The sequence below is a fragment of the Molothrus aeneus genome, chromosome 8 (assembly GCF_037042795.1).
Source record: "Molothrus aeneus isolate 106 chromosome 8, BPBGC_Maene_1.0, whole genome shotgun sequence".
NCBI lineage: Eukaryota > Metazoa > Chordata > Aves > Passeriformes > Icteridae > Molothrus > Molothrus aeneus.
Window position 1 is genome coordinate 29,535,816 of NC_089653.1, and position 26,502 is coordinate 29,562,317.

Consider the following 26,502-nt stretch of genomic DNA (forward strand, 5'->3'; position numbering starts at 1 on the left):
GCAAAATCCAGAACAGGCGTAGTTACTGAACAGAATGAGGAGCTGTATCTTATTTTCCCAAATACTTGAGACACATTGCAGGTACTCCTTGGCTAAGCTACTCCTAAAAAATTGCACCTTCCAATTGCACGGTGAAGCAGGTTACACGACATGTAAAAAGCAAACTGTTTAGCAATTATCATGAATTGCTGGGGCATTCTTACAGCAATTACAGGACTTGAATGGAGGAGATAAAGACAAGGCAGCAGAAAACCTGCATTTAACTTTGAAGTGTCAAAAGCAGGTAAAATAAAGGCCTTCAGTTTTAGGTGGGGCTCTTCTTTGCAGAGCAATTTAGCACAAACACCAACATAGCTCGTCTTTAAGTGCTCTTACTCACTGACATCCTTTTAGTCTTTATTAAATTCAACTTTGATGATTTCCTTTGGCTCTGAAGAAATGACAAAGATCAATTTTTTTCTCTAATGTTATATAGCCATATAAGCCTTTGACAGGAAAAAGGCTTCCTCCAATATTGGCTAAGCATTACTTGGTCATCACATAAATATTTTGTGCAAAACTCAGGTAGTCTAATAAGAAATACTGAAATAATGTTACTAAGTTCATTAATAATACCATGTGTGACATCAAACCAAGAAAAACTTTACCAATCACTTCATTGCAAATTACAGATAAAGGAGATTGATGAGAACCTGTGAGACAGAAGCAAAGAAACAGAAAACATTCAAGTGTATGCATTAAAAGTAAACCCTCTAAAGTGTAATTATTTATATGTATCTTGGAAGTATTAATTAGATGGTGATATGACAGCTACTATTAATCTTCCTGCAAAAAACTCAAAATATTGGAGTGAAGTTCTTTAGGTGAAGTTCTTTATAATGGAACTAACAGACACAGTGAAGAGTTTTCTCCACACAGAGAAACTGCTTGGCAATTTTCATTATCAGACCCAGCAGAATTAAATACCTGAATACTGACATGGATATTGCCATCAAAACTAAAAATATGAAATGTTATTATCCACTGTGATTACAATAATATGCATTACAGATGCTACTCTCCATGGAAATAAAATATACAATATAATTTATATGCACTAAAAAGTAGTAACTCTGATTTCAAGAATGGGCTTAAAAGTCACATTTTAAAAGCTTAAAAGTTACTTTTCTGACAGAAAAGCTGCACTCTCACAAACAAAGCATTAAGATTGCAGGTAATACAAATTACACTCTTATCAATAACACAGCCAAAGGAACAGGGACCTCACATGCACCTAGAAGCTCCACAATCATACAACTTGAAATATCATAGAACTTAAAAGAATAGTTTGTTTTTTCAGCACTGCAGAAACACTATTTTCTTGGCAACTGGTACATTTCTCATCAACATTAATGGCTAGATGGCTATTAAAGCAAAGCACAAGCCTGAATAATATCCTGTGTGACCCACAGAGTGTTCAGACTCCCACATTCCCACTGAACGAGCTAAGCCCAAAGGAACTAAAGCAGATGTAGTAAAATGATTCGTGATCTTAACAGCTCTTCAGAGATTACATAGAGGACCCATCTGTATCAAAATGTAGTTCCTGCTGCATACAAGCCCTAGCCCCACCCTTTGCCCAGAAAATCCAGACCAACACTTTTCTGAAATTCTGTGTTATTGAAGAAATGAGGATTTATATTTAACTTATTCCGAATAATTGCTGCAAGAAGGCCAAGGTTTTGTATATAATAATTTTTTCTGTACCTAGAAAGGCAGCCAAACCACACTGAGTTGTTTTCAATTAAATTCTGGACAAAACACTGCAGTATAAACACACAAATATACAACCAGTAAAGGTTTCCACGACCATACATCTATTTCTGGTTATTTTGTTGAACACATCACATCAAATCAATTTATTTATGGCTATAGGGCACAAGTCACTGGCAGGCAGTGAAACAGCAGCTCAATGTCACATCTAATTAATAGCACCAAGACAACAGCACACCTAGAAACCAGATTTTCATTCTGTTACCAACGACCACCACTTATAAAAATTGCCACAACTATTAAACTGAAAATATCTTCACATCAACTCAAATCCTGACAATTCACTTTGCAAAAAAATCAATACCCAGCTCTATCTCCTCTGCACTTGAAAAATAATTCAGACTATTTTTTAATACACATAAAGATCAGTTCTCAATAGATGCAAAGAATGCTTTAGAAACAGAATGTTAGCTGTAAATTGGAATGCACGTACCAGCCAGCTTTGGAACCGAGCTTCTAAAAATGCTTCACGAGAATCCAAACATTTGAACTTTTCACAGAAGGGATCTTTGTCTGCAGTGCTCTCTCCACACAACCAACGTGACCATAAGGGCCTAATAAAAAGTAGGATTTCCTTTCCCTATAGTCAGCTAGCTGAATGACAAGAAAACAATTAATGCAACTATGTCTTCTCCAGAAACCAATTTTGGACCTCTCTTAACACTAAAGCGTGTAAAAGAGCTAAAAAGGAATATTCTTCCAGAAACAGCTTTTTAAGAGTAAACCCAAAAAAAGTTACAAGAGAAGCAGAACATTACCCAGAGCGGAAGTAAAAGTTCATTCCTTTTGACCTTTTTTTTTTCAGTATCTTCTGGCTCAGGGAAGTAATAGATACCATTTCCTCATCTCCCTTTTGTAAGGTAAGTGAAAGAAGGAATAGGAAATTATGTCAAGCTTAAAAACTTCTTTTACTTCAGCACTCACTATAACTTCATACACTCTGGTTTTATGCTCTATTATTTTTAAATTAGCAACATATTTTATTGATAGTTGGTGAAATATATATGAAAAATACCCACAGGATTTCATAAAGCAACATCTTTCTACTTCCTTTTTCCCCCTTCTCTCTTCTGTTACCAGAAACCCAGCTTGCTTGGGACTGTGACCAATTACTTCTTCCACAGAATTCAGAACTGACTCATTAAATTGAAAATTGAACAAAGGATTAGTCAATACCATACAAGGCTTGAGAAATAAATCTAACTTTAAAAAAAAAGTCATATTGAAGAAGATAGGAATAATTCAGCTTACTTAACTTCAATGACCCCTTATAATAAAAGAAAAAGAAAATTGCATCCAAGAAGTTGATGAAAACTTGTGAAGTTATTTGAATACTTGATTCAGACCACGGTACTATATTTTTGTGATCATCACAGTAAGGGCATTGGTGAAACAGCCCAAAAAAGGCATCGTTCATAAATGGCACATTCAACACCAAATATTCAAAAGTCTGAGGTTTCTCTTTTCAAGTGGTACTTGTAAAAATATTTCATTTAAAACCTACAGGCTTAAGGCATTAGGACTCCATAGAAAAAAACAATGTGCAATGTGATGAATGATGAAATACTTCACAGTAAAAAGAAGAGGAAATCCTACAAAATTCCCAATAGCAAAGTTTCAGGATACAAAATCGCAAATTTAATCATCAGCTTGCTCCCAACGTTATACAGCCACTTTCCTCCCACTAGAGTTCAATATTTTTTATAATCTCTACAACATACTAAAAAAACCCACCAGAAAAATTTTATTCAATCAGGCTTTGGGGGGGGGGGGGAAGGGGGTAAAAAGATTGTGTAATATTGAGGTGGGAAAGGAAAGGAGATTGGAGGTGGGAAAAAAAAAACAGATCTGGACAGGGAATTAAGTTGCAGTTTGTAAATCCATGGCTGCACTATGACAGCAATACTTCTACTTTTCCCATTCCCATGACCTCTGATTAATAAAACTTAATTCACATTAACTACAAGAAACCAATGGATTAAACTTAAAATTTATAATTTTCAATTATTTGTGTACAGAGTTACATTTCAGTAGAGACATCCATGCATATATTACAATATATTAAGAAGGGAATTGCCTTTTTCTCATGAAAAAGGGGAAAAAAAAGACAACTTGGGAGCTAAGAAAGCAAAACTATCAATGCTTTATTTTTTTACTTAGGAGTTCTATCAAAAGAAAATCATAATGATTTTAATACACAACATGTGTATTCATCATGCACAGCTTGCCCTTCTTCATGAACTCCTGAAGTCCACAAAACCAGCCTGTGACTTCCATACTTTCATACCATTTGATCAAGAACATTGCAAAGTAATTCAGCCTCAGGTAAATCTATCCTGTTAAATCAGACAAACAACAAAATGAACTGTAATTTAGATGCTTTCAGCAGAAACATCATTGATTTTTGCCATTTTTCATACAAGGACACATTTCTAAGATGAAAAAGTATTTTGCATAGAAAGCAGACCAAGGTTAAAAGTGGTATGCAAGGATCATAATCTGAATATAATGATAACATCAACTAGTGAGCTGTTAATAATTATTGAAATCATTGAATTAATAATTATTGAAAGAGCTATGGTTTTATTGCACAGAGAGTGAAGTGCTTGCACCATGGAGAATTTCTGCTTTTTGTGCAGGCCCTCCTCCATGGCAGAGCTGTGGTCACAGGGGCAAACCCAGCCTGGATGGGGACAAGTGGCAATGGTGGCAGCATCACCCCTGCCCAAAGGTGGGTGGAGAGGGACAGGTGGTGCCAGAGCAGCACCTTGGGCGCCCATGGCAGCAGGACCCTCCTGGCAGCCAGGCTGCCCTGCCGGGGAGGGGTTCCTGAGAACCAACCCACCCACAGAAACACTGAGCTTTCCACCTGGGCTTGCTGCAGCTCTCTGCAAAGCACTCACCCAGTTTCATAACCCAACATCTTTTTATTTCCCTTTCCCTCTTCTCTCCTCCACCACCACAAACTCAGCTTGTGTGGGACTGTAGCCAATCACCTTCCCCAAAGAATTCACAACTCACTCATTTAATTGAAAATTGAACAAAGAATTTGTCAACACCATACAATACATGAGAAATAAATACAATTTTAAAAAACTCATACAAGTAGCAAACCTCTGAGGACATAGGGCCAACAACACTAACAAGGACTAGAGCCAAACTAGGCCACCTTCTTGGTTTAAGTCTCTGCCTGGGTAAACAACTTTTTTCCAACAGAAGTTCAAACTCTATTTTACAAATAACTGTGCCTTCTTAAAAAAAAAAGACCAAAACATTCTACAGGTATAGAGACACTCAGAAATATCAAAAAAGGAGACATAGCTAAATTAATACAAAGATGAGACTTTCCAATGAGTAATGAGACACTTTGAAATGGATACCAAAGTTATGCCTGCAGATCTCAGTGACACTCACTCAGTTGACTTACCAACCTTAAAGCAGCAAGGCTAAAATATGATTTTTTGAAATTCTTAAATAAAAAAATATTGCACTACTAACAATAACCAATTTAAAAAAAATCTATACACTAGATAAGACCCCTAGCCAACATCCACATTACAGAGTATTCAAGACAAATGGGAGCAATACTCAAAAAATGGAACTAAAGATATGCTGGGGAAGAGGTGTAGTGATAGAAACTCAAAAAACGCTTGTCTGCATCTACAGTGTGCACATTTTGCATATCAGCCACACTCTCTCTCTTACAGAAGGCTTTGCTTTAAAGTATTTCTGACCAACTGATAGTTACTGGCTGCCTGCTCATTCAGCACTCTCAACTGCTATTCCTTCCTTAATAAATGCTATGTAGAAAAGCATGATACCTATAGATTCATAAAAAGATAAACTGTACACTTCAAGTTCATTACTTATTTGCAAAATTTTAACTTTTCAGTAACAACAAATTAACCACTGCTCTCCTATTCTGGGTGTATGCTGCTGCCTCAAGAGAAATTCCACTTTAAATTTTTTCAATCTGTTCTATTGACAGTAAAAATTTATACTCCTGCAGTTTGCATTTGTCCATACAGAACATTTGAAACTTACCTAGTAATCCGTAGAACTGCTAGACACCAATCATCAGGAAAGCACATTGCAAGAAAAAAAAATAATCTAGCCTTCATACAGAAGAAGAATCGCTTTCAGAAGCTGGTTGGTAAAGTTACTTCCCAGTAAAATGCAAAAATAAATAAGAAAGAGTGCCAAGGTTCAATGTCAAAGATTTATTTCTGATATGAACAGAAGAGAAGAAAAAGGAATTTGCTTGCACCTCTCCCATTCTACCACTGCTTTGCTGAAAAGGAATCCCAGGACAAAAATCTGTCAAGACCCACAGAGCATCTTTCCCTACATTGTTCTTCCTGCAGCCACAGCATCACTCCTTGAGTCTTTTCCATTGCAGATTTAAAATATCTACCTCAGCATTTGAAGAGTTATACACCAGGTTGAGGATTTGGCAAAATCAAAAAAGAAACCTTTGCTCTACTAAATTATTTTTGAATGTGCAGAAAAGTGTGTACAGTGTCCAGGACACATTTCCAGTGTCTTTATAAGTTACTACTTCCATCTGTTAAAACAAATTCAGAAACAAAACTAATCTCTGTAGAAGTAAATTTTTTCTTCTTAGTGAGAATGAGGTTCTTAATTTTTTGGTAAATCTGTTTTATTTTCATTACAATTACTAGATATGAGAGAATATTGCTTTAATGACCTCTCATAAAATCTGTTCCTCCTAGCAGCTATTTTTAAAGCTCGGGAATTAATTACAACTCTTGGTTACCTCAATCATATGCAACCAAGACTTTTGGTTCCTCATCCACTTCTACACATCAGCTGGCAAGAATCTGAATGCCTCTGCTCACAACAGCAGCCAAGAGTTTGCTCTGAGTTATTACAAACATTTTTAGAATACTCCCTATTTCAGATTCTCTTCCAATAGCAAAAGCTTCAACAACTCCAGCAGAAATAAAAATGTTTATCAAGATTGGCAAGAAATTTGTTTAAAAAAATGAATTCTTTTCTCAAGTATTGTTTTGCAAGGAGTAAAAATCCATCGTGGATGTTCCCATGTTTTGGCTAAACACCCACTGTAGCCAAAATGAAGACATTTAATATTACTTTCTCTCTCCAGCAGGTCTGTACCTCAGATGTAATCTTGGTGCAATTTAATTAAGAGTTTTTAGGCTAAAACTGCCTCCAGCCTGGATTGTCTGCTATGCAAAGAAAGTTTATTCCATCTGAAGTCATCCCTACAGATCTATTATTAGGCTAGTCTGAAAACTAAATTAGTATTTTTGTGAATTATTTTTATTTAACTAGTTGAAATGAGATAGCTCTGCTGCCCTCCCCTCCCTGTGTAACAGCATAGTCTGTCATGTACTATTTACCAAAAGTGAAAATACAAAATTTGAAGAAAAAAGACTTTTTTATCAATGAGCAGGAAGAGGGTCTGAGCCAGCTTGGCACTGACCTTGCTGGAGCTGGGACTAGATTACTTCCAGAGGTCTTTTCCATTCTAAATTACTGACTCCACTCAAATAGATACCTTGTCCAGATATCATTTTTAATCTTCTTTTAGACTATATATAATTACAAAGAAATGCTTGGAATCAAGCCAATTTTTCTGCTGAATGTTTCTGATCATACAACCACATATTTCCTGGGACTTTCTCAAACCTATAAAAAACATACATTAATCAGGCACTTTAAAGATTCCACACTAGCTAAATATTGCAAATTTCTTTCATTTATTTATATGTACATGTCCATAGAGAGAACTTGATCTACAGTCTATACACAAGTCTTGAATCCAGAAATAGACTAATTGTCATATTGGTGTGTTTCATAGTCCCCAAGAACAGACTGTACAGCTCAAAGAGAATTGGACTCCACATTTCACAGAAATACCATGTGGCTGAACAGCAGTTTGTGACTTAAGCAAGTTTCTTGCTGTACACTTAACTAGTCCAATGAAATCCTACTGTAAATGTGCATCTGATTTATACCAGTGGAAATCACTGCTTTGAAAGGGGGGGATTTACAGTGGAAATGAGCCACATGTTTGTTTGCATTAGAAGTTCTGGACACTGTAATCCTATGCTCCCTTCATATGTAGCTTACATTGTTATGGAAAGTGATTGTTTTTAGTTTACAAGCTGCTGTACAGACTATTTCTGATATATTCCCACAGATGTGTGATTTAACTACTGTGGAACCTAGAAACTGATTTCTGCAATTGCTCTCTAAACATCAACTTTGTTATTTCTTGACTCTGCTGGTGAACTTCAGGTGAGTCAATTCCAGTTTCTCAAGGGTTACTTATTGTATTTACAAGTATCTACTTTTTTTTTTTTTAAATGCATGGTCAACTCGTTATCCATCAGACTTCCATATATATTCAACTGAAGTAGAGCAACTAATGTTTTTCATTATACATTTATCTAAGTGCATGTACTTATATGCACAACTTATACTTAAAAAGTGCATATGCATATTTATAATATACATGCTTCTAGATGGCTTTTATAATTAAAAAAGCCAACAAACAAAACACACAAAAAATATTTCTGCATATCTGCCTCAGGTTTCTAAGGAATTAGGCTTCTTTTCTTTCCTTCAGCCAAGTAAAATCTAAAGCTTTGATTAATATCAAATGGATTTGAGGGTGCACAGACATGATATTTGTTCCAAACTAAGCATCTAAAAACTGAAAGGGATGACAGAAGTATAGATCTGAATATGACTGACTTTTGGTTAAAGTATCTGTGAAGACACTCATAGTTCCTAAATTCTATTTATTTCACCCAAACTCTGACAGAGACAGCCTTTTACCAGATTGCAGTAAGGGAAATGCTCAATTTTCTAATGATTATTTACTCCTGATCACTCCTGATCTGCAGGTGGCCTTTGCAGAGCATCACTCTGCTCCCTCTAACCTTAATACACCAGGTGACCTTTTAGTCATTTCATTTGTATGACGGGAATTGGCAATTCCACGTTTGATCCCCAAGGCTTTTCCAGGACAATTGCTGCACTGCCCACTCACATTATTCTCTTATTGCTCTCTGTCATCATTACAGAGCTCTGGGAGAACATGCACTGCACTCCTCTGGGGAAATTTTTGCTTATAATTTTTTTTTAAATTATGGAAACCATTTTTCGGATGCTTGGTCACCAATAAGAATCACTTATTTTGCACTGCTAATTATCTTAATATTCACTTTCGCCTACAAAGTGAGATTCCACTCCTGCTATTCTACAGACAGAACAGCCACAGTAACTGGTAATGCAGTAACCATTAAACATCATAACAATAATATAAATACCCCACTGTTCTCATTCACTCTGAGTGGCCTCCAAGTGTTGAGCTCCACCACACCTAGAAGAGACTTGTAAGACTGAGACAAAGCACCTAATTTCTGGTTCAGCTTGTGATTGAAGAGGGAGAAAAACAGGAAAAAGATAAACAGTCGATTTAATGTTCAGTTAAATAATTAAATTCTAGGAAGGCAAGATGTGACAGATGTAACAACACTGCATTACCTTGAGTTCAAGAATCTGAACTACTTAAAGCATTTGACTTCATAAAAACAGTTACAATACATTAGACTGTACTCAGAATAAGGAATTCCTCCCACAAAATTAAAGGCTTTCTTCGCAGTCACTCAGTACATTTTATGCCTGTATTTTGACACTTGAACCATAAAATTTAAAATGGCTAGACATCAGCTATTTGTGGTGTATGAAAATTAATTTCTATCCCATTGAAGGGCATCAGATACCTACATTAAATAATGGTAGGTTTATTAGTTAAATAATTAATATAAGTAATTAGAGTTATTAATTAAGGACATTTTTAAAAATCTCCATTCCAAATTTCTTCCTGGTATGCAACCTGATGATGCTTTTGTTTAAGCTGATACAATTGTTAATTCAGCCAGTGTAAACAAAAAAATAAGAACCAGAACCAAGCAGATGAGATTTCTTGTATGGTCTTCCCAGTAGTTATTAATGCACTCCAAGTCAATAAACAGATGAGATATTTATACTCAGAAGCAAGGACAATATCAGATTCCTGAAGGGCAGAAGTTAAACATCAGCTGTTCTGTGACAACTACAAGCACTTGCCCATCCTTTGACAATCTGCAGAAACTCCAATGTAATTTTCTCTTCCTTAACTGCAAGATGAACTTCCAGATGATGAGCTGCTTGTGGCAGTAATGCTCAGACAGGTTCTTACTGAGCAACCTGCAGTCAGAAAAGAACAACTCTGCAAAACTCTGTCATGTCAAACCTGCACACATCTCACACAGATGTTGGGTGGGAGATAACTGGTTTTAGGAGAGTTTGTGAGCACCAAGTGCTAATACCTTCTATTTCTCAACAAGATTTTTACTCACTGCCACAGGCCCCTTTTCCACAACTTTTTACCCACTCCCAGGCTTTCTCTCTGGAAAAAGTTTCTGTTCAATAATTACATTCAAGCACAGACTCCCTTTCTTCATTATTTTGGGAGACATAACTGTTCACTAATGGAAGGAAAATAGGTGTCAACCTGCCCAACTTGATGAGGTCTTGGTTTGATAGGGAAACATTGCAACATCACTAAAATCCACACACATGAGTAAATTAACTCCATTCCAGTTACTACCTCCTTAGTATGAGCAGATCCCAGCCTCCTAATCAGAAAAAAACCCTACATTAGGAAAAGGCTAACTATTATAACGTTATCAGAGAAAATATATTTTTAAAAGTAATCTAAAGGGCTGAAGAGGAAACCAAACTACAAACCAATAGAACAGAACCAGCTTATTTTTCCAAAGCTGGCTGTAGATGACTGTGTTTAAGTAAGTCCCTCCCACTTCAGTCATGTGAGGCAGCCTCCGAGCTGCCAGCTCATCTTTGCAATAGGATGTAACAAAATAATTGAAAAAGCCATTCCAGAAATACTGAATTACCCAGGAACCACTTTGTGTACTCAATAAAACACTGTTATCTCTCTTACAATAAGCCATACTGTTTATACAAACAAAGTTAGCTTCCATGCATCAGCCATCTATTTATTTAGCAAGATCAGCTATCGCTGTAAATCAATTTCTTTGCAAATGAGAAAGACAGCTGCTGTAAAACCCACTTAAAACTCTTTACTGCATTCAGTATTTGGACCTGTTACCAAACAGACAAGAATAAGGGGAAAAAAAAAAGTCACCAGCACAGAGTGACACTCTGAAAGAGTCATCACTTTTACAAGCATTTCTAAGGAAAAGGTATCATTTACTGTAAATAGTTACATATCTTTAAATATGAACCAGTACATTAAAGTATGACAAGAAAAGCTTACAACTGACAGTCAAACTGGGTACTACCAGGATGATACATAAAATAGTCAACTGAAAGGTAACTCATAGAACCTGTACTACAGGGTGGCTAATCCACGAGTAAAAGCACAGCAAAAATGGGTTTCTTTTCAGATCAGCTCTGTGAAAAAGAGAAAAGAACTAACCCTTAGTAAGCCTGAAGTTTCATGTAGCTTTTGTCCTTGAACAGTCATACAGAAAGTCTCACTAAGGACAATTCACCCAACATAACCAACTAAAAGGCTTTTATGACTCTGATGAATGAGGAGGTCACTGCCACATTTTCAGAGGTCAACACCTTGCAAAATATCAGCTTGGAAAACCTCAGCTGTATAGACAGCATCACCAATGGCATCTGCAATACAACTTGGCTACAAAATCTAATGGAGATTTCAACTGGAATGAGGTGGCTTCAAATCAAACTTATTTCACTATACAAGACAAGTAGCTGGCTGCAGAACTCCTAAATCCAAGGACCATGGATCGGCGCCTTACTGGCAACTCTCAGAGTAAGAGCTGGGGATGGGGAAGTGAAAGAACACAGAGAGCACTAAGCACTGCTCAGCACAGCTTCTTCTCACTCAAGTTATTTTATCCATTAATCTTTTCATCTGCTATTTTAAATTTGAGACTCAGCGAGTCAGATTTGTTGCAAGCAGTCAATGTCTACAGCACTCCAGGGAAAATCACAATGTCAAATCTGGACACAGGGAGAAAAAGGAGCAGGGAAGGGAAGCCCCAGCCTTGGATGCACATGCTGCATTTAGGACTGTCTGCTGCCAAATGCCAGAGTGGAACAAGCTCCACTTTGTGCCTGCCCCAGCAAGGGTGCTCATGGCCAGGATGCAGCACAGGCCAGCTTCTGATGAGCAGGCAATAAGTTCAGGTCAGGCTGTGACTGAAATAATGGCATTGGGTTCTAAAGAACCATCTGAATGTATACTGAAATAAACCCCTCTGGCAGTGGGGTTTTGGTGGGTTTTTTTTAATGTTCATATTCAACAGTTTCTAAGTAATAAAGAACTACAGTGCATTTTCACAGAAGGTTGTTCATTAAATCACAGTAAAGCTTTCTGAAGCCCCAAGTCAAAAAGCTTAAATGTTTAGGATGAGACTGAAAAAATCCTGATGGCCTTCAAGTTTATTTGAAAGACAGATTACAGAATATTATGTAAGGTACAAATCTCAGAACTATTCCCCATTGTATTTACAAATATTACCAAGTTTTACAAGATCATGAATTTTCATAAAAAGTGACATTTTCAAAAAGCTTTTCTTGCTTTAATCCTCCTTCTTTCTTTTGATAGGATTAAATGCTGAAATGGCAGGCTGTTAAATAAGCACAGTGAAATGCCAACTGTGAGGCATTTAACTCCATGTATTCACAAATTAACATTTCACAGTTGCTTTAAATTTTGACATTATAGTTTAGTACCTTCAGGCAACTCATTTCAGAAGGTGCTGGATTTGATTTACATTATTTTTCATTTTAGATTCATATGTTATGGCACTGGAATACCTTGAAGTTTCCCTTAATCCCTGATAAAGGAAATTTAGTTTTATGAAAAGCTGAGAAATATTGCCTTTTTTTTATAGTGCAATATTGAAAGATGGTGTTATAGGTCCTCCCCTTGAGTTACTACAGTGCTGATCAGAATGTTCAGAATGAACTGGAGAAAACATCAAGCAGTATTCATAAAAAAGCACTGGGATGCTAATCTTAATTATTAAATTCCTTCTATTATTAGATTACTTCAGGAGATATTTGTGTGCTTCTGAGACAACTGCTGCAAAAGTGAATCCTATGGGCTACCAGACATGGCATTTTAGATGGAAATTTTTACTTTGCAGAATATGAAATCCAGTTTCAGTATTGCTAAAGTTAATATTTATAGAAGGGATTTCAAAAAAATCATAATGAAAACCCTACCAACAATAAAAAAGCCCCAAGACTTACTGCCTGTAGAAATAAGAAATTGTGAAGAAATATGAACCCGTGGCTATTCTTGCAGTACTACCTCAGACAACATAGTTGACACCAGAGTTTAAAGAGGTTCCCTCAAATTTTTATTGGGTTATGTAACTTATTTCATGATCAATAATGGTTCTCTTGTGCTCCTGAATTTCTTTAAGAGAAAATTTGGAACAGATATATTTCTGGTGTGGAGTGGAGAACCTCTCCACATTACTTTGGATTCTTACAACCAATAAAAAGCACAAACCATTTACAGTTTACATACGTATAAGATTATCAGAAGATACCAACCTCTTTGCAATAGTTTCTACAATTTCTAGAAAACTACTTTATCAGAAAAATCAATATGTACATAAAAGAAACACGACTACAAAGATTTGCAGAGCAGTTCATAAGAAACAAGATTCTCACTTCAGTACAACTGCACTCTTGAGTCATTCTTCTCTACAGAGGTGGATCCAGAGAAAAGCACCAGGATCTACAGAGCAGTCAATGTACAGGGTACTTACAAAGCCACCTCAGGGCTCTGCTACTCTGCTACACTTCAAGTTCATCTCCACATCCATTCTTCTGCCAGTTGTACAGAAAACAAACTGTATTTTCCTTTTATAAATAAAGAAATTTTGATTTTTGCTGAAAAATCATGCTGTTCTTTCACAACACTACACAGGAAGTGCTGGTACTGGTAAAGAGTCTCACCAAGGGTAGAGAGGGCCCAGGGTTCGCTGAACAGATGTGCTCCAAGGAAAATAGAACAATTCTTTTTGTTTGTAGAAATTAACCTGGTACTGCTGACTTGCAGTCCAGTGGACACATCCATCCATATTTTATGACACAGCCTCCACATCTACAAGCATGTCTCTCATTATTTGGAGATACCTCATTATTTAACCATAGAACACCTGTCTGCCAACCCAATGCTGCTAATGCCAATTACTGCATCCTAGCCATACATCACTTTTACATAGCAAGGCACTGATTAACCTTAATTCCAGCAGCATGTACTATTAATTAAGGTATTTAAGGATGTTTACATGTTTCACATGGGAATGTGCCAAATCACTCTCTGAAGTCTTACTCATGTTTCAGATTTGACAAACATAAGCCTGAGACACCTTGGTATTGTAACAGACACTTCAATAATGCTCCAGATATATTCAATAACACAGAATCTTTTTTCAAAATCAATTGTGACATCTACTAACGTTCCATAAATTCCAGGATCAGATTAAAGTCTTGCCAAAATTCATTACAAAGTATTAAACCTGTCTAATCTTTTATCACTACGACTAACACAATAAAAAGAATGAAAATGTCAGGAAGTATAGAAAGTTATGAGAATTTTCCTCAGGAACATTGTAGAACATAGTCTGAATCTGGGGATGTACTGTCATGCCTTTGTGAGGCCTGTATAAATTAGACCCAGTTAAATCAGAATGTACCTTTAACTTTTCACTTCAACTTTTCTGCTATTTCTCTTTTGTAGCTTCTGAAATTGTTATTAATTCTAACTTCATATCAAGTAAGTACTGCACATGTGATCATTACAATAAGGATTTAATATGAAAAAGATATTAAGTATTGCCATCAGCTGCCTCATGGTTAATATTGTATTAGGGTTAATAATCACGTCTAAGATGGAAGTAAACTTTTTGTTTGGAAAAATAACACAATTTTTTGTTATAAATTATTATTTAACTATTCACTTAGTTAATATTTCTGAAAAAAACTAAATTCCAGTGCTAAATGTGTAAGCAACTCTTCCTATTTTGTTGAGGACCCTTGAAAATACTCTTACCACTCAGTGAGATATCCTAACATTTTGCAACTTAGCTTGCAAATTTAACTGGATTTCCTAAGGAAAAGAGATTTCCATGATTTTGCTACATCTGTTGAATATAAATTGAGAACGAAAAAGTAGTTCTGCAAGTTGCTAATTTTCAGTTTCCATATTGTCCCATACTGAGATTTCAAAAGCAAGATCTTTAAACCAGGCCACCATTCCAGGGGCCTCAAGTTCAAGGTGGCTGGGGCACAGTGAATTCTCCAGTGCCAGCTGAGCTCCATTTGCATCAACCCAAACTGAGGAGTCTCTGCTCTGGCAGTGTTTGAACCCACTGAATGAAGGACTGCACCACAGATGCACAGAAAAGCCTCTGTACGTCCACTGAGGGCCAGATTTCCAAAAACTTCAGACATTTTTAAAAACTGCCATTTCATTTAAAAACCTGCCATTTCACTTTAGATACTGACACAGAAGGTGAGTTTTTGAGAGCCTCCCCGTGAGTAGTTTTGCATAGTTTTAAAAGAAGCCATTCCACCCTCACTCCTTTACTCCTACTGCCATCTGCTGTCACAAACGCATCGGTGCCACAGTGTCTGCAGAGCGTTTTTCCTTTCCTCTGTGTAAAAGAATGTGTTCTAACACTGCTACTCAACCTCTAAAAATAATCACACACTAATTTGTCTAGAGGAGTGCACTGGTAAATCAATGCATTGCCACCTTCACTGCCAGAGCATCAACCCTGCAGATCTGTGCATGTTTTCAGACACAGCTGCTGCTCAGCCATACCCTTTTGGCAAAACATAATACACATAAGCTGAAAACAAGTATGACAGCATTTGTTACAAGGATTTTAGACCCAATGCAAAGTGGAATTCCATGGTGGAAAACTGAATGAGATGTTGAAATTCTGGATTCTTGCTGCTCCAGTGGAAAACGATGCTGGTCTCCAAACACAACTCCAGTCAGATGTAACAAAGGCAAAGGTTTAAGTTAGTGGCACTCAGCAGAGGGTAAAATTCAGGGCAGGGATTTTTGTTCTAGTGATTTCTTTACATGAAACCAACTGTTAACACACAGTCTTTTTAAAGCTTTGGGGGGTTTTCTTCAATAAGCACACTACACTTAATGCTCAGCACAAGCCCAATTCAATTTGATTACTAACACAATATCCCTCTAATGTAAAACTGAAAGGCTGTTTCATACATCACACCTTTTCTTTGAAGAAATAGAAAAAGGTCATTCTCACTCTCACAAAAAAAGGCAGGCAATCTGCAAGCTGTATGCTGCTCAACTCCTGTTAAAAAGTGCAATAATTAGTAAAACACTAATACCTTACAACATTGGCCAGGCAAAGACAGGTGAATCTTACTTACTGCTTTCTAAACACTGCCCCACCCAAATATAACCCAAATATACCCCAACTCACTCCTTTCTAAACACTGCCCCACCCAAATGTAACAGGACTGTAAAATGTATATTTTCCACTATTTGTTTTAATGCAGCTGGACAGCTGGCAGAATATTCAAACCAGGTACCCTTTCAAGCACAGCTGTGAGAACTGAACACAATGTTATCCATACATGGTAATTTGTCAGGGGACTACAAAGTAAATAACTGGTCTGCTATGTTTTGGGTTAGGTTTTTTCTGTTGTGTCACCCATTTCATTTCCTATAGACACACTTTCTAAACAATGTATCAAGTGCAGAAGTGCAAGATGCAAAGATGACGCCCTTTTTTTTACCGTTTTAATAGAACTTCTTGATTTTTCTTCCCAAACATTACTGCTCAGCTCCATTGTGCAATGAACATTTGTTTCTCTTTCATAGGATCCAAACACCAGTAACCTGAAATAGAAAAGCCTATGGTAAGAACTGTAATACCATTACATATATGCCAGATATCACATTAAATTCCCTATTCTTCATCTATACATGATTATTACCAATGTGTATACATAGAAGTCCAGAGAGAACAGATTGCACAGGCACAGCCTTACACCAAAGGAAAGACACTGCCACCCTCTAGTGGAAGAACTCCAAAAATATAAAATATAACAGAATTTTTAGCTAAGAGGTTTTTTTTGAGTTGACTTTTTTCCCTACAGTGTTGTTTTTGGTTGGTTTTTTTTTTTTTTGGGGGGTGGGGAGGGAGATTGGTTGGTTTGTTTTTCAATAAAGTGTTCAATTGGCATTTTCCCATAAAGGGCTTTTGTTTTATTTTAGGAAGAGCAGCCAGTGTCTTCCACTTTAATCCTAAACATCACAATGGGAAGCTCTTGTTGGTTTAAGAGAGTGCTATTGTAGATTAAAATCAGTTTACTACTGCTTGTATTTGTATTTCACTGAACTGGGATCCTCTTATCTATGATTTTTCTAACATTTATAACAAAGAGTAGTTCTTCATGCATGATAACCTATTCCAGAAGGCGACAATGCTTTTCAGAGAGATATTAGTACTGGAAAAAAAAAAAAAGCCCAGACTACAAACTTTAGGCTACAGAACAGCAATCAAGGTGTTCACAGCTTATCTCACAGTAGCTGGAAGCAGATACATATTTTGGAATAAAAACTTAAAACAAACTTCACTCATTTAAAAGAGCTGTTAGATTTTAATTTCCCCCTAAACTTTCTATACACATTTGACAAGAACAGTTTCTAAGCTTTCATCTCAAGTATCTTATTTATGATTGTGATGTGTTATACAAATCTTTAGATGATACAGACAAAAGCTGTCAGGAAAACATGTCAATTTTCTCTGTTTATCTTGACATTGTTAAATAATGTTTCTAGGTTAAATATTTATAATCAGAAAGTCTCATCTTTCAGATGTGGAGATTTGTAGTAAATGTCCTTTGAAAATTAAGTAAAGTTATTGAAGACAACCTTCACCAATAATCAGAACTGGTAAAATTAAGACAACCCAAGGGTAAACACCTCTCTGACTGTGACAGCTCTCAAGCTTGCTTCTGCTCACGTAGACACACTCTTAGGGAACTTTTCAGGGGCACTTATGGCCCCTCTAAAATATCAGCACAGGAGCTATTTTGCTGTACTGGATAGAAAACCAAGCACATGAGATGGCTCTAAACAGGAATAGAACCATTTTTAGCCAGAACTGCAACATAAGCCACAAACAAAACCAAGAGCCATGTTGAGATTTCACCTCACAGCAGGTTAACAGCACCTGCTAACCTGGTGTCAGGTGAATAAACATTTAAATTTTAAAGAGCTCTTAGGAGCTCAAACTCTGCTGGAGTTTGGAGCTCAATTTCCAATTTCAGAAAGACAAAGGCAAAATTTTAACTTCTGCTACACTAAGAAAATTTTTGTTTGAACAGTATCTCCATTAATAGGCAAAGAAAGAAGCCTTATCCTGTAAGACAGCTGCACATAAAGACTGACATTATTATAGATGACTATATTTTAAAGAGATATCTACATCCTACAAATTGAAAAGTGCTCACTTTATGGCACAGTTTTGGAAGTAAATTCTCAGCTAATAAAATCAGAGTTTACCTTTGTTACTTTTTTCAGTGTTTCCTGATTAAAAAGAAACAAAGCCAAAACTTAACAGCGTTGCTTTGGTTTTCCCTTTTTCTTAAAAGTTTTAAGATAATGACAGGTAACAGTATTTTTGCAATAATTCAGTTCTTTGAGGGCATTGCACTTTTTGAAAATTTGGTTTTTTTGTACAGGTCAGATAGAGATTTGCCAGATATATTCCTTATTATTTATTTACAGCAAAGTTCCCATCCTTGCATTAATTTATGAGCAAATTTAATTTTTCTTTCAACAGCATGACAGCAGAAAATTGCTATGGTCAAGCCTGCAATTAGAAAAGAAGTGTGAAAAGTGCAAGTATTTGGTCATGTGAAGAGTATAATTTAATTAAACAAGCCATTTATAATACAGAAAAAGTCTGCTAAACATTTTACCACTATAGTTTCACCACTGATGTCCAAACCTAAATGGGAGAAGCAGCAGAACTCTATTACCTGATTAGATGAAAGAATTCTTCCAAATTCTGTAGAGAAGCCAAAGATCATCTACTATACTGAGAAAATGTAAAACCTTCTGGGGCACTGAGCAAAACTGAAAACCACACAGAAATTAAAGTGATCCTTCATTCTGGAATGAGAATGAGAGGATGAAAAATGTTTAGGTTCCTATGGCAGATGTAAGTGCAAAAGCCCTAGATGTCAGCACCCAGTGCTGCACTGGGCATTGGCCCAGCCAAACTCACAGCACTCACAGAGGGCTGATGAAAAAGGGAAATTTGATAACTGTTACTTTTGTGTATATAGTGTATGTTTATTCTCTCCCTACCAAAATTCTCTGTTTCTCTTTCTACCTCATCAATATCTTCAGATATGTAAATTAAACAAGAGTATTTATTCACTAAGAGACTCTATGGACAGCAGTTGTAGCTGTTTAGTTCAAAAAAAGAACAGGACAACTGGAAGATCTGAGGAATTACTGTGGGTCCAATAGTCAGACATCTTGCCTGAGAAGTGTCTGTTGAGACAATTTCCAAGTGTGTGTTGAAAAATTCCAAGCTGCATAAAACACTTGGATTATGTCAGACCTGACAAGTCAGCAACTGCATCCTCTCCCAGCCATCTGATAAGCATCTGTGACAGCTGAAAACACTGAGAGTTCAGAATGATGTCAGACCGAGCAATCTGAGCTCTCAGTGCAAAGAAACTCGAAAGTTGATGCTGCACAGTGTTTCAGATTCAGGAAAGACAACTTTTAAAGATTACTTCCCAAACCAAGAACAACTGTACACAGTGAAAGGTGGTAATTTTGGCCCTCACGATAAAATCAAATGCATCACTGGGCTGAAATTGAAGAATTGCTATGAAGAGAGATGAGAGTTTTCTTACTCAGTACAGTCAAAAGGGAAATGCTCCTGGTGGCCAAGGAATGCAGTTATTTAGTATCCTTGGATCATCCGCAGAAAACAACACAAAGAGAGGGAGATAGGTAAGCAGGAATTTTATCACAAAAAACATAACCACTGCTGCCACCACAGAACCCTTAGAAGCAGAAGAATATCTTCAAGAAATCCTAACCACTACATTAGTACCGCAAATACAGCTCAAATGTTGTACAGTGTTGTACAGTGCTACAGAAAAAAAAAGTGCAAAGAGGAATACAAGCAATGAAAAGAACAGGTTAAAAAAGAGTCTTTCTGCAAAACAGTTCAGTTCATAAAGAACAGAACTGCACATGACTAGATCAAAGCCTTAGCCCTACTTGGATAAGAACTAACATAAACCAAGAGCCTGACAAAAAACCCCAACAAACCAAGAGCCCACACACCTTTTCTCCAGCTTTGAAGAGAATAATATTCTCTTCAATGAATGGAGGAAAGATATTTTATTTCTTTCCATTATTTACTCAAGACCAAGACAGTAAATAATGCCTTATAAAAGTGATTTGTATTTATCTAAGTAAGACTAAGTGAAATGATTATTTCCCTTTGGTTACATAATACAGTAATATCATTACAACATTTATATTGTCCTGGAAAGAGACCCATAATTTGGTGGAAGAAAAGCAAACCAAGCAAATAAGAGGAGGCACAGATTAGCTTGTAACCAGGCAAAATTCAGAAAGGCAAAGGCTTGCCGCCACACAAACCCAAAGTGCCTCAAGAAAATAACTGCAACTTTCATTTGTTCATTTTTATTTCAAGCAAAGTACATTTTAAGGTTAGAGAGCAATCAGAACACCAAAGCTGCCACTATGCAAATCAGAACTGCCCTACAACTATAATTACTACAAACTGAGGAAACCCAGGTCCTTGTTTAGTCAAGAATAAGCAAAAGTGCACAAAAATATACCTTGTACATTCAATTAATGTGACCCTCAGCCGACCTTCTGTCAATAGAAAATCCTGTATACAGAGGTCTCGATCTTCATATTCATCAGCTGGCAATACTTGACATGGAAAAAATGGCTTGAACCTGAAAAATACAGAAGAAACTTCTCTTAATTCACATTACACAACATGAACACACAAAAATATAAAAAAGGTAACAGGACAATAATGAATCTTTAACACTCTTTAAAAAGAGAAATTCTGCCATTCCTATGTATTCATTGGTCAAAAGGAATGAGTAGGAGCTACTAAAGCTTTTTGAATGCAGCAGACTGGACAATTTAAACAAAAATTGCTTCACAGGAATAGACTGAATTACATTTACTAGCACTGATAATGTTTAGGAAGTGGGAAGCTGGTAAAAATCACATGGTATTTTTATGATTGCAAACATGATTTAACACAAGAGTCCTACTGCAGTAAGTATCTTACCAGTTCTTTAAGTTAATCTGCATAAACATCACAGCATAGAAAGATGAAAATGTGCTATGACCCTAAAGCTTGAGCTTTTTATGACAGTACTGTGGTGCAGTGATGAGCAGTTCCCTTTAGTTACACAGATGGATTCTTCTCTCACTTTGTAAAAAACTTTAGGTGGCTCCTCTTAGCCAGTCTTCTTGAATAAAAATAAAGATACAGGTATTCTAAACATTTGCCCTTGAGCTTTATTTCCCTCACTGCAGCATGTGATTCACAGGAAAAGCAGTTCATGTTCAAGATAACTGTGCAGAACACCAGCTATCTCACCACATAATTCTGTCTCTTTGATTAGAAAATGCTGAGTTATAAATACCAATTTGGTTTTTTAAGCGATAGTGCTGTGGTGTCGGACACAGCCCTGATCTGAGGGAGGGAAGGAGGGGGAGAGGCTGCACAGCTGCAGCCCCATCACATGGCTGACACACACAGGCAATCCCAACAGCAAGGGCCACAGCCCTGCACAAAGAATGATATCACAGCATCTGTGCTAAAGTTTTTGAAAAAAAAACAAAAACAAACAAAACAAAAAACCCTCTTACAGGGTATTCCTTCTTTCTGTCTTTATTTATTGCTCTCATTTCCCAGCACTGCCTTGTGCCTTGGTCTCCATCCTCTGCCACTGATGAAGCCTCCCAGCAAGTATTTGTGTGGAGACTCACAAATAGCAGGAAAGGAGCAGCAGAGCCTGCAGGATGGCTCTGCCATTTCATGAGAAAGAACTCTTTCATAAGCACTGTTTGCTCAACCATCAGAGGCATCTGCTTGTCACATTCGGAGACCACAAGATGTTCAGGAAACAGTCACATGGAGCTGAACTGAAGAGTTTCAGAAACTCAAATAAATAATTAAGCATCCTTTAACTGTCAGCACACACTTTGGGAGGGAGCTCCATGCTCTGATTCCAGACACTTCGGTTCTGTACGAGCAACAGCCTCATACAGAGCCATGAGAAAGTAATTTCTTTTGTTCTCTTTGTGAATAAACACAACTCAACACTCCAGCTATTCTCCTGAAATCCAATTCAACTTCTAACTTTAATTTGGTTCCAAGTTTCACCCTCATTAACTCCTTCATAAAGAAAACCATTTTGAAATATGTCGCATAAAAGTACTCACGTTTAAATACATTTTTTTAAAGGTCTTGCACATGAAAAATATGAGGCTATTAAATCACTCTGGCCATGGTTTAGGTTTATGAGGATACCACAAACAACAAACTCAAAATATGCCTTGTTCAAGTACTGACTGATCTGGTACTTCATCATAATCTTCCTTTATAGCTCTTGAATTACTAAAGTAATAGCAAACATCATAATGGTAGGGAAAAACCACCAAGATGACCCCACTGCTCTGATTCTGCCAAACTTCATCCCAGTTCAGGGCCTGGTCACCTCCCCACCCAGACCCACCCCACGTTTCTCACTTTAAGCACAAGCAAGGATACCCTACTCCTGATAGGAATCATTTTATCCCCTCAAAATACACTTAGCTAAGATTTTGTTAGGCAGAAAAGGATGAGTTAGGCAAGCACACTGGAAAATAATAAGTTTTGAGTGAATAGGTTTGAGGATTTTTAAGCACTAATAAACTGCTTTTCAGTTAGTACCAGCAACTGCCAGTAGTCCTTCTCCCAAATCTGTTCTAAAGACAGTTTTCCATGGGAGCATCAACCTAACAACAACCATTCTGAGCTTCAGTGACTTACTGAAACAAGATTTCTGGCAGGGAAAAAAGGCAAAGGAAGAGGATTCAGTAGGTTACCATTAGCTCTCCCAATTTCTGCAAATACCATGCCTAAAAGTGTTGGAATTTCACCAGGTCTTTCACTTACGTATGCACACATCCTGCAGGACATCTACAAGAACTCAAACTTGGATAAACCTATTTTATATGCTAAAAGTAAGAACAGAAAAGCAAAATAACAGACTGAAACATTCCAGTAAGGATGCAGACATCTTCACCTACACATTCAAACTAAAAACATCATCCTCAAGTGACTTCAGAACAAAGTGTTGGTACAACACACACTGCAAGCCTTTGCTGCAGCACAGAATAATGAAACAATCCCCAGAAAAAGCTATTTTCCTTGCTAGATTAAGACAATGTTTATTGTAATTTTGATTTGTATTTTCAAAATCCTTTAAAAAATTTTATACAACAATGAATTAAATAGGACTTCATTCTAAAATACCAATATAGTTATATACATGAATATATAAAACACTTAGCAGTGCAGGGGGGACTTGGTGCAGCACTACTTAAATTTTCTACAAATACAGGATTAAAAGGCAGTCTCAACATCATGTTTAATTTCTAAGAAGCATCTATGTTCACATTCTTATCACAACTAATTTGCAAAATCATTAGCAAAAAAAAAGAATACATCACCTATTTCCATTGGCACTAGCAACGTACAAAGAGCTGAATATCTCACATTAAATGCATTTTTAATGTTTCAGTGCTGCTCTGGAGCCTTCCAAATTTATATCATAGCACTTATCTATTTAATTTACGGAGAGCTTGTGCATTTCCAAAATTAAACATTTGACAAATTACTACTTCCTGTAGATTTCAATTACATACTAGGGAATTGAAGAGTTGTCAGAATATTTAAGAAGAAGACAACACTATTTATTTGCAAAGACTTTCCCACTGGGAGTTGGTGAACTAATACAGACTCAGATGGGGACTGCTGGTAGCAGGGTGGGACCATTCCCTCATGTTGTAAAACCACACACAGGAAATCCATGCTCCCAGCAGGTCAGGCATCACAGGCTCTCCCATCTTTTCCCCATGGTAGGAAAAGCCTGTGAACTTCCCCACCTTTTAAAAGCAGGGCACACCTTCTTACCAAGCCATCATCCCTCTTCTTCTGTTTGGCAGGACTGCAGCAGGCCAGCAATGGATGCTCTCTCTGCAGAAAGTCTCTGTAAGTGCTTTATGTTAAATGCTTATAGTGCCTTTTCAACTTCTTTTTAAATTACCAGAGTCCCTCCACAAACTCATCTTACTTGTCCAAAGGTCTGAAATTCAGACAGCACAGTCTTAAGAAAAAGCTAGCTAAAACTTAGGATTATTATGAAGAGGAATATTCATCAATCATGGGGCATTTAAGCAAATGAAAAAATCTCAACTCCACAGAAAAAATATTTAAAAGAAGCTATAGCATAGCGAGTGTTTCTTAACAAATATTGCCAGATACAAACAGCAAAAATTCCTCCTTTACACGAGGAATCAGTCAGATGATTATACTGAAGGTAATTAGGATAAAGTTACTGAATTAATATATAGGATTAAAGGTAGACACTAAAATAGCACAATACTAAGCTCTTCCATACACAAAGCACAGCAAAAATGTTTCCAGCACTGCAGGCAGTGTCTCCTTGACGTGAAGGACTTCTGCACTCCCTTCATGCCAGACTTCAGAGTCACTTCAGTGGCTCATTGCCTCTTCAGTGACTCATTCCCTCTCAGCAGCACCTCCCTCAAAGTCTAGATCAAAAGTGTATCCAGAAAAACCCCAAGCACACGGAGCTTCTTCCCTTCCCTAGGAGTTCTTTCAGCCCTGGAATGGGAGAATTCTCCCTTCCAGCTGGCGGCTCTGGGAGGCAGAACTCATCTACTTGGAACAAGTCTGGATCTGGTGATTTAATTTTAAAGATGTCTGACCTACATTCCCTTTAATTTCAATTCACCATTCTGTGATGATTGTTTTGTGGTCCTTTAGCCAACTTTTAACAGAAAAGAGGACAGAAGTCTTTTATACCTTAGTTTAATTAACCTAATCCCCAAATGAACTGCTCACCTCAGTACCTATTTAATGATACTTTTACTTGCATGAGGAAATCTATTGAGAAATTAAAAAAAAATTGATTTATCTGGTATGATTACCATATGCTTCTGTGTCTGCTCATTGCTTCAGTTAAGAATATCCAGAATCACAGTAAAAAAACCCAACAATTGTTCAGAGCTAAACAGAGCCAGAAACAAAATTCAAAAGCTGTCAGTATTCCATCTCCTACTTGGAGAAGTAGAAAGTCTTATGATTTCATTTCCAAGGGCATGAGAAGGTGGGATTTTGTAGAGCTTTTGCTAAGAAGTGAAAAATTTTTTAAAAATAAGTTATAGGAGAAGTTTTAACTTATTCTCTGGTTTAAAAAGGAAGTTTGGTATCTAAAACAGTATTTAAAATTACTGACTATCAGTTTAAGACCACATTAAACACTTGAATTACATGAATCCCAGCACTACTCTATTGACATAAAGATAAAACATTTTCAGGTTTGGGAGTTTTGAAGTTACACTAACTGAACATTTGAATTTTCATAAACAGCAAAGAAGATTTTAAACCTTAGAAGAATCAATTAACCAAAAATGCAAGCATCTTCAGCATAAAGCAACTCTGAATGCATTCCAAGTCTTAATTTTCATCTAGAATGTAAAGCAAAGTTCTATCACAATCTAAAGAGAGACTGCGTTTAGAAGATTTCAATTTTGCAAGTGCTACTGTATGTGAAGATTCTTCTATCTAAAATACTATTGAAAGAATAACTGCTGGATATATTTTCAGTCTGGGACTTAATCAAAAAGTTCAACTAACTACACAACAGAATTGAGTCATTTTTAGATTGTGTTTTTCACCTGAGTCACAGAAACACAAGTCAGGCACTAGTAAAGCATGTAAACTTCAAAGAGGGATTGAGAGCAGATATTTTAAGATACAAAGAAGTCCTTTATTCTTACACTGCATGTAATTTAAGATGAAGTTTTACTTCTACAAAAATTCTAAAATATTACAATCCACTCCTAAAATTACATGATCACCTTAGTAAGATTTTAGAAGTGCTTATCAGCTAACATTTACACTTGTCAGGTATTATAATGTAAACAGCTTATATATCATTCTTCACACTGAAGATATAAAAATGAGGTTTATCCTTATTTTGAACAAAAAAAAATAGTAGCAGTAATGGTTTCTCTATAGATTTTGTTATAGATTTTACAAAAGCAATTCTCCAGCTTCCATTAATTTCTCAAGGAATAATGCTGCTACTGAACTCTATCAGTATTTACACTCAGGGACTTGAACAATTCAATTTAAGGCAGATTTCTATAACAAATAAGACTTATTTCAGCTTTACTCACAGCCATGAAAATCTGACTTACAAGCAGCCTGAAAAAACCATTGCAATAAGATGGTGTTTATTTTC

The 26,502-nt window shown here is 36.6% G+C and overlaps 1 protein-coding gene across 1 annotated transcript in view; it reads right to left on the reverse strand.

Annotated features, from left to right (window-relative positions):
- Positions 1–26,502, reverse strand: part of PDZD8 (PDZ domain containing 8) — a 52,310-nt gene that overhangs the window by 14,080 nt on the left and 11,728 nt on the right. Inside the window, exons 2-3 of the mRNA XM_066554875.1 lie at positions 20,776–20,898; positions 16,669–16,771 (exon numbers count right to left, since the gene is read on the reverse strand). Of these exons, the coding sequence (XP_066410972.1) occupies positions 16,669–16,771; positions 20,776–20,898 (226 nt within the window). The remainder of the gene's footprint in view (positions 1–16,668; positions 16,772–20,775; positions 20,899–26,502) is intronic.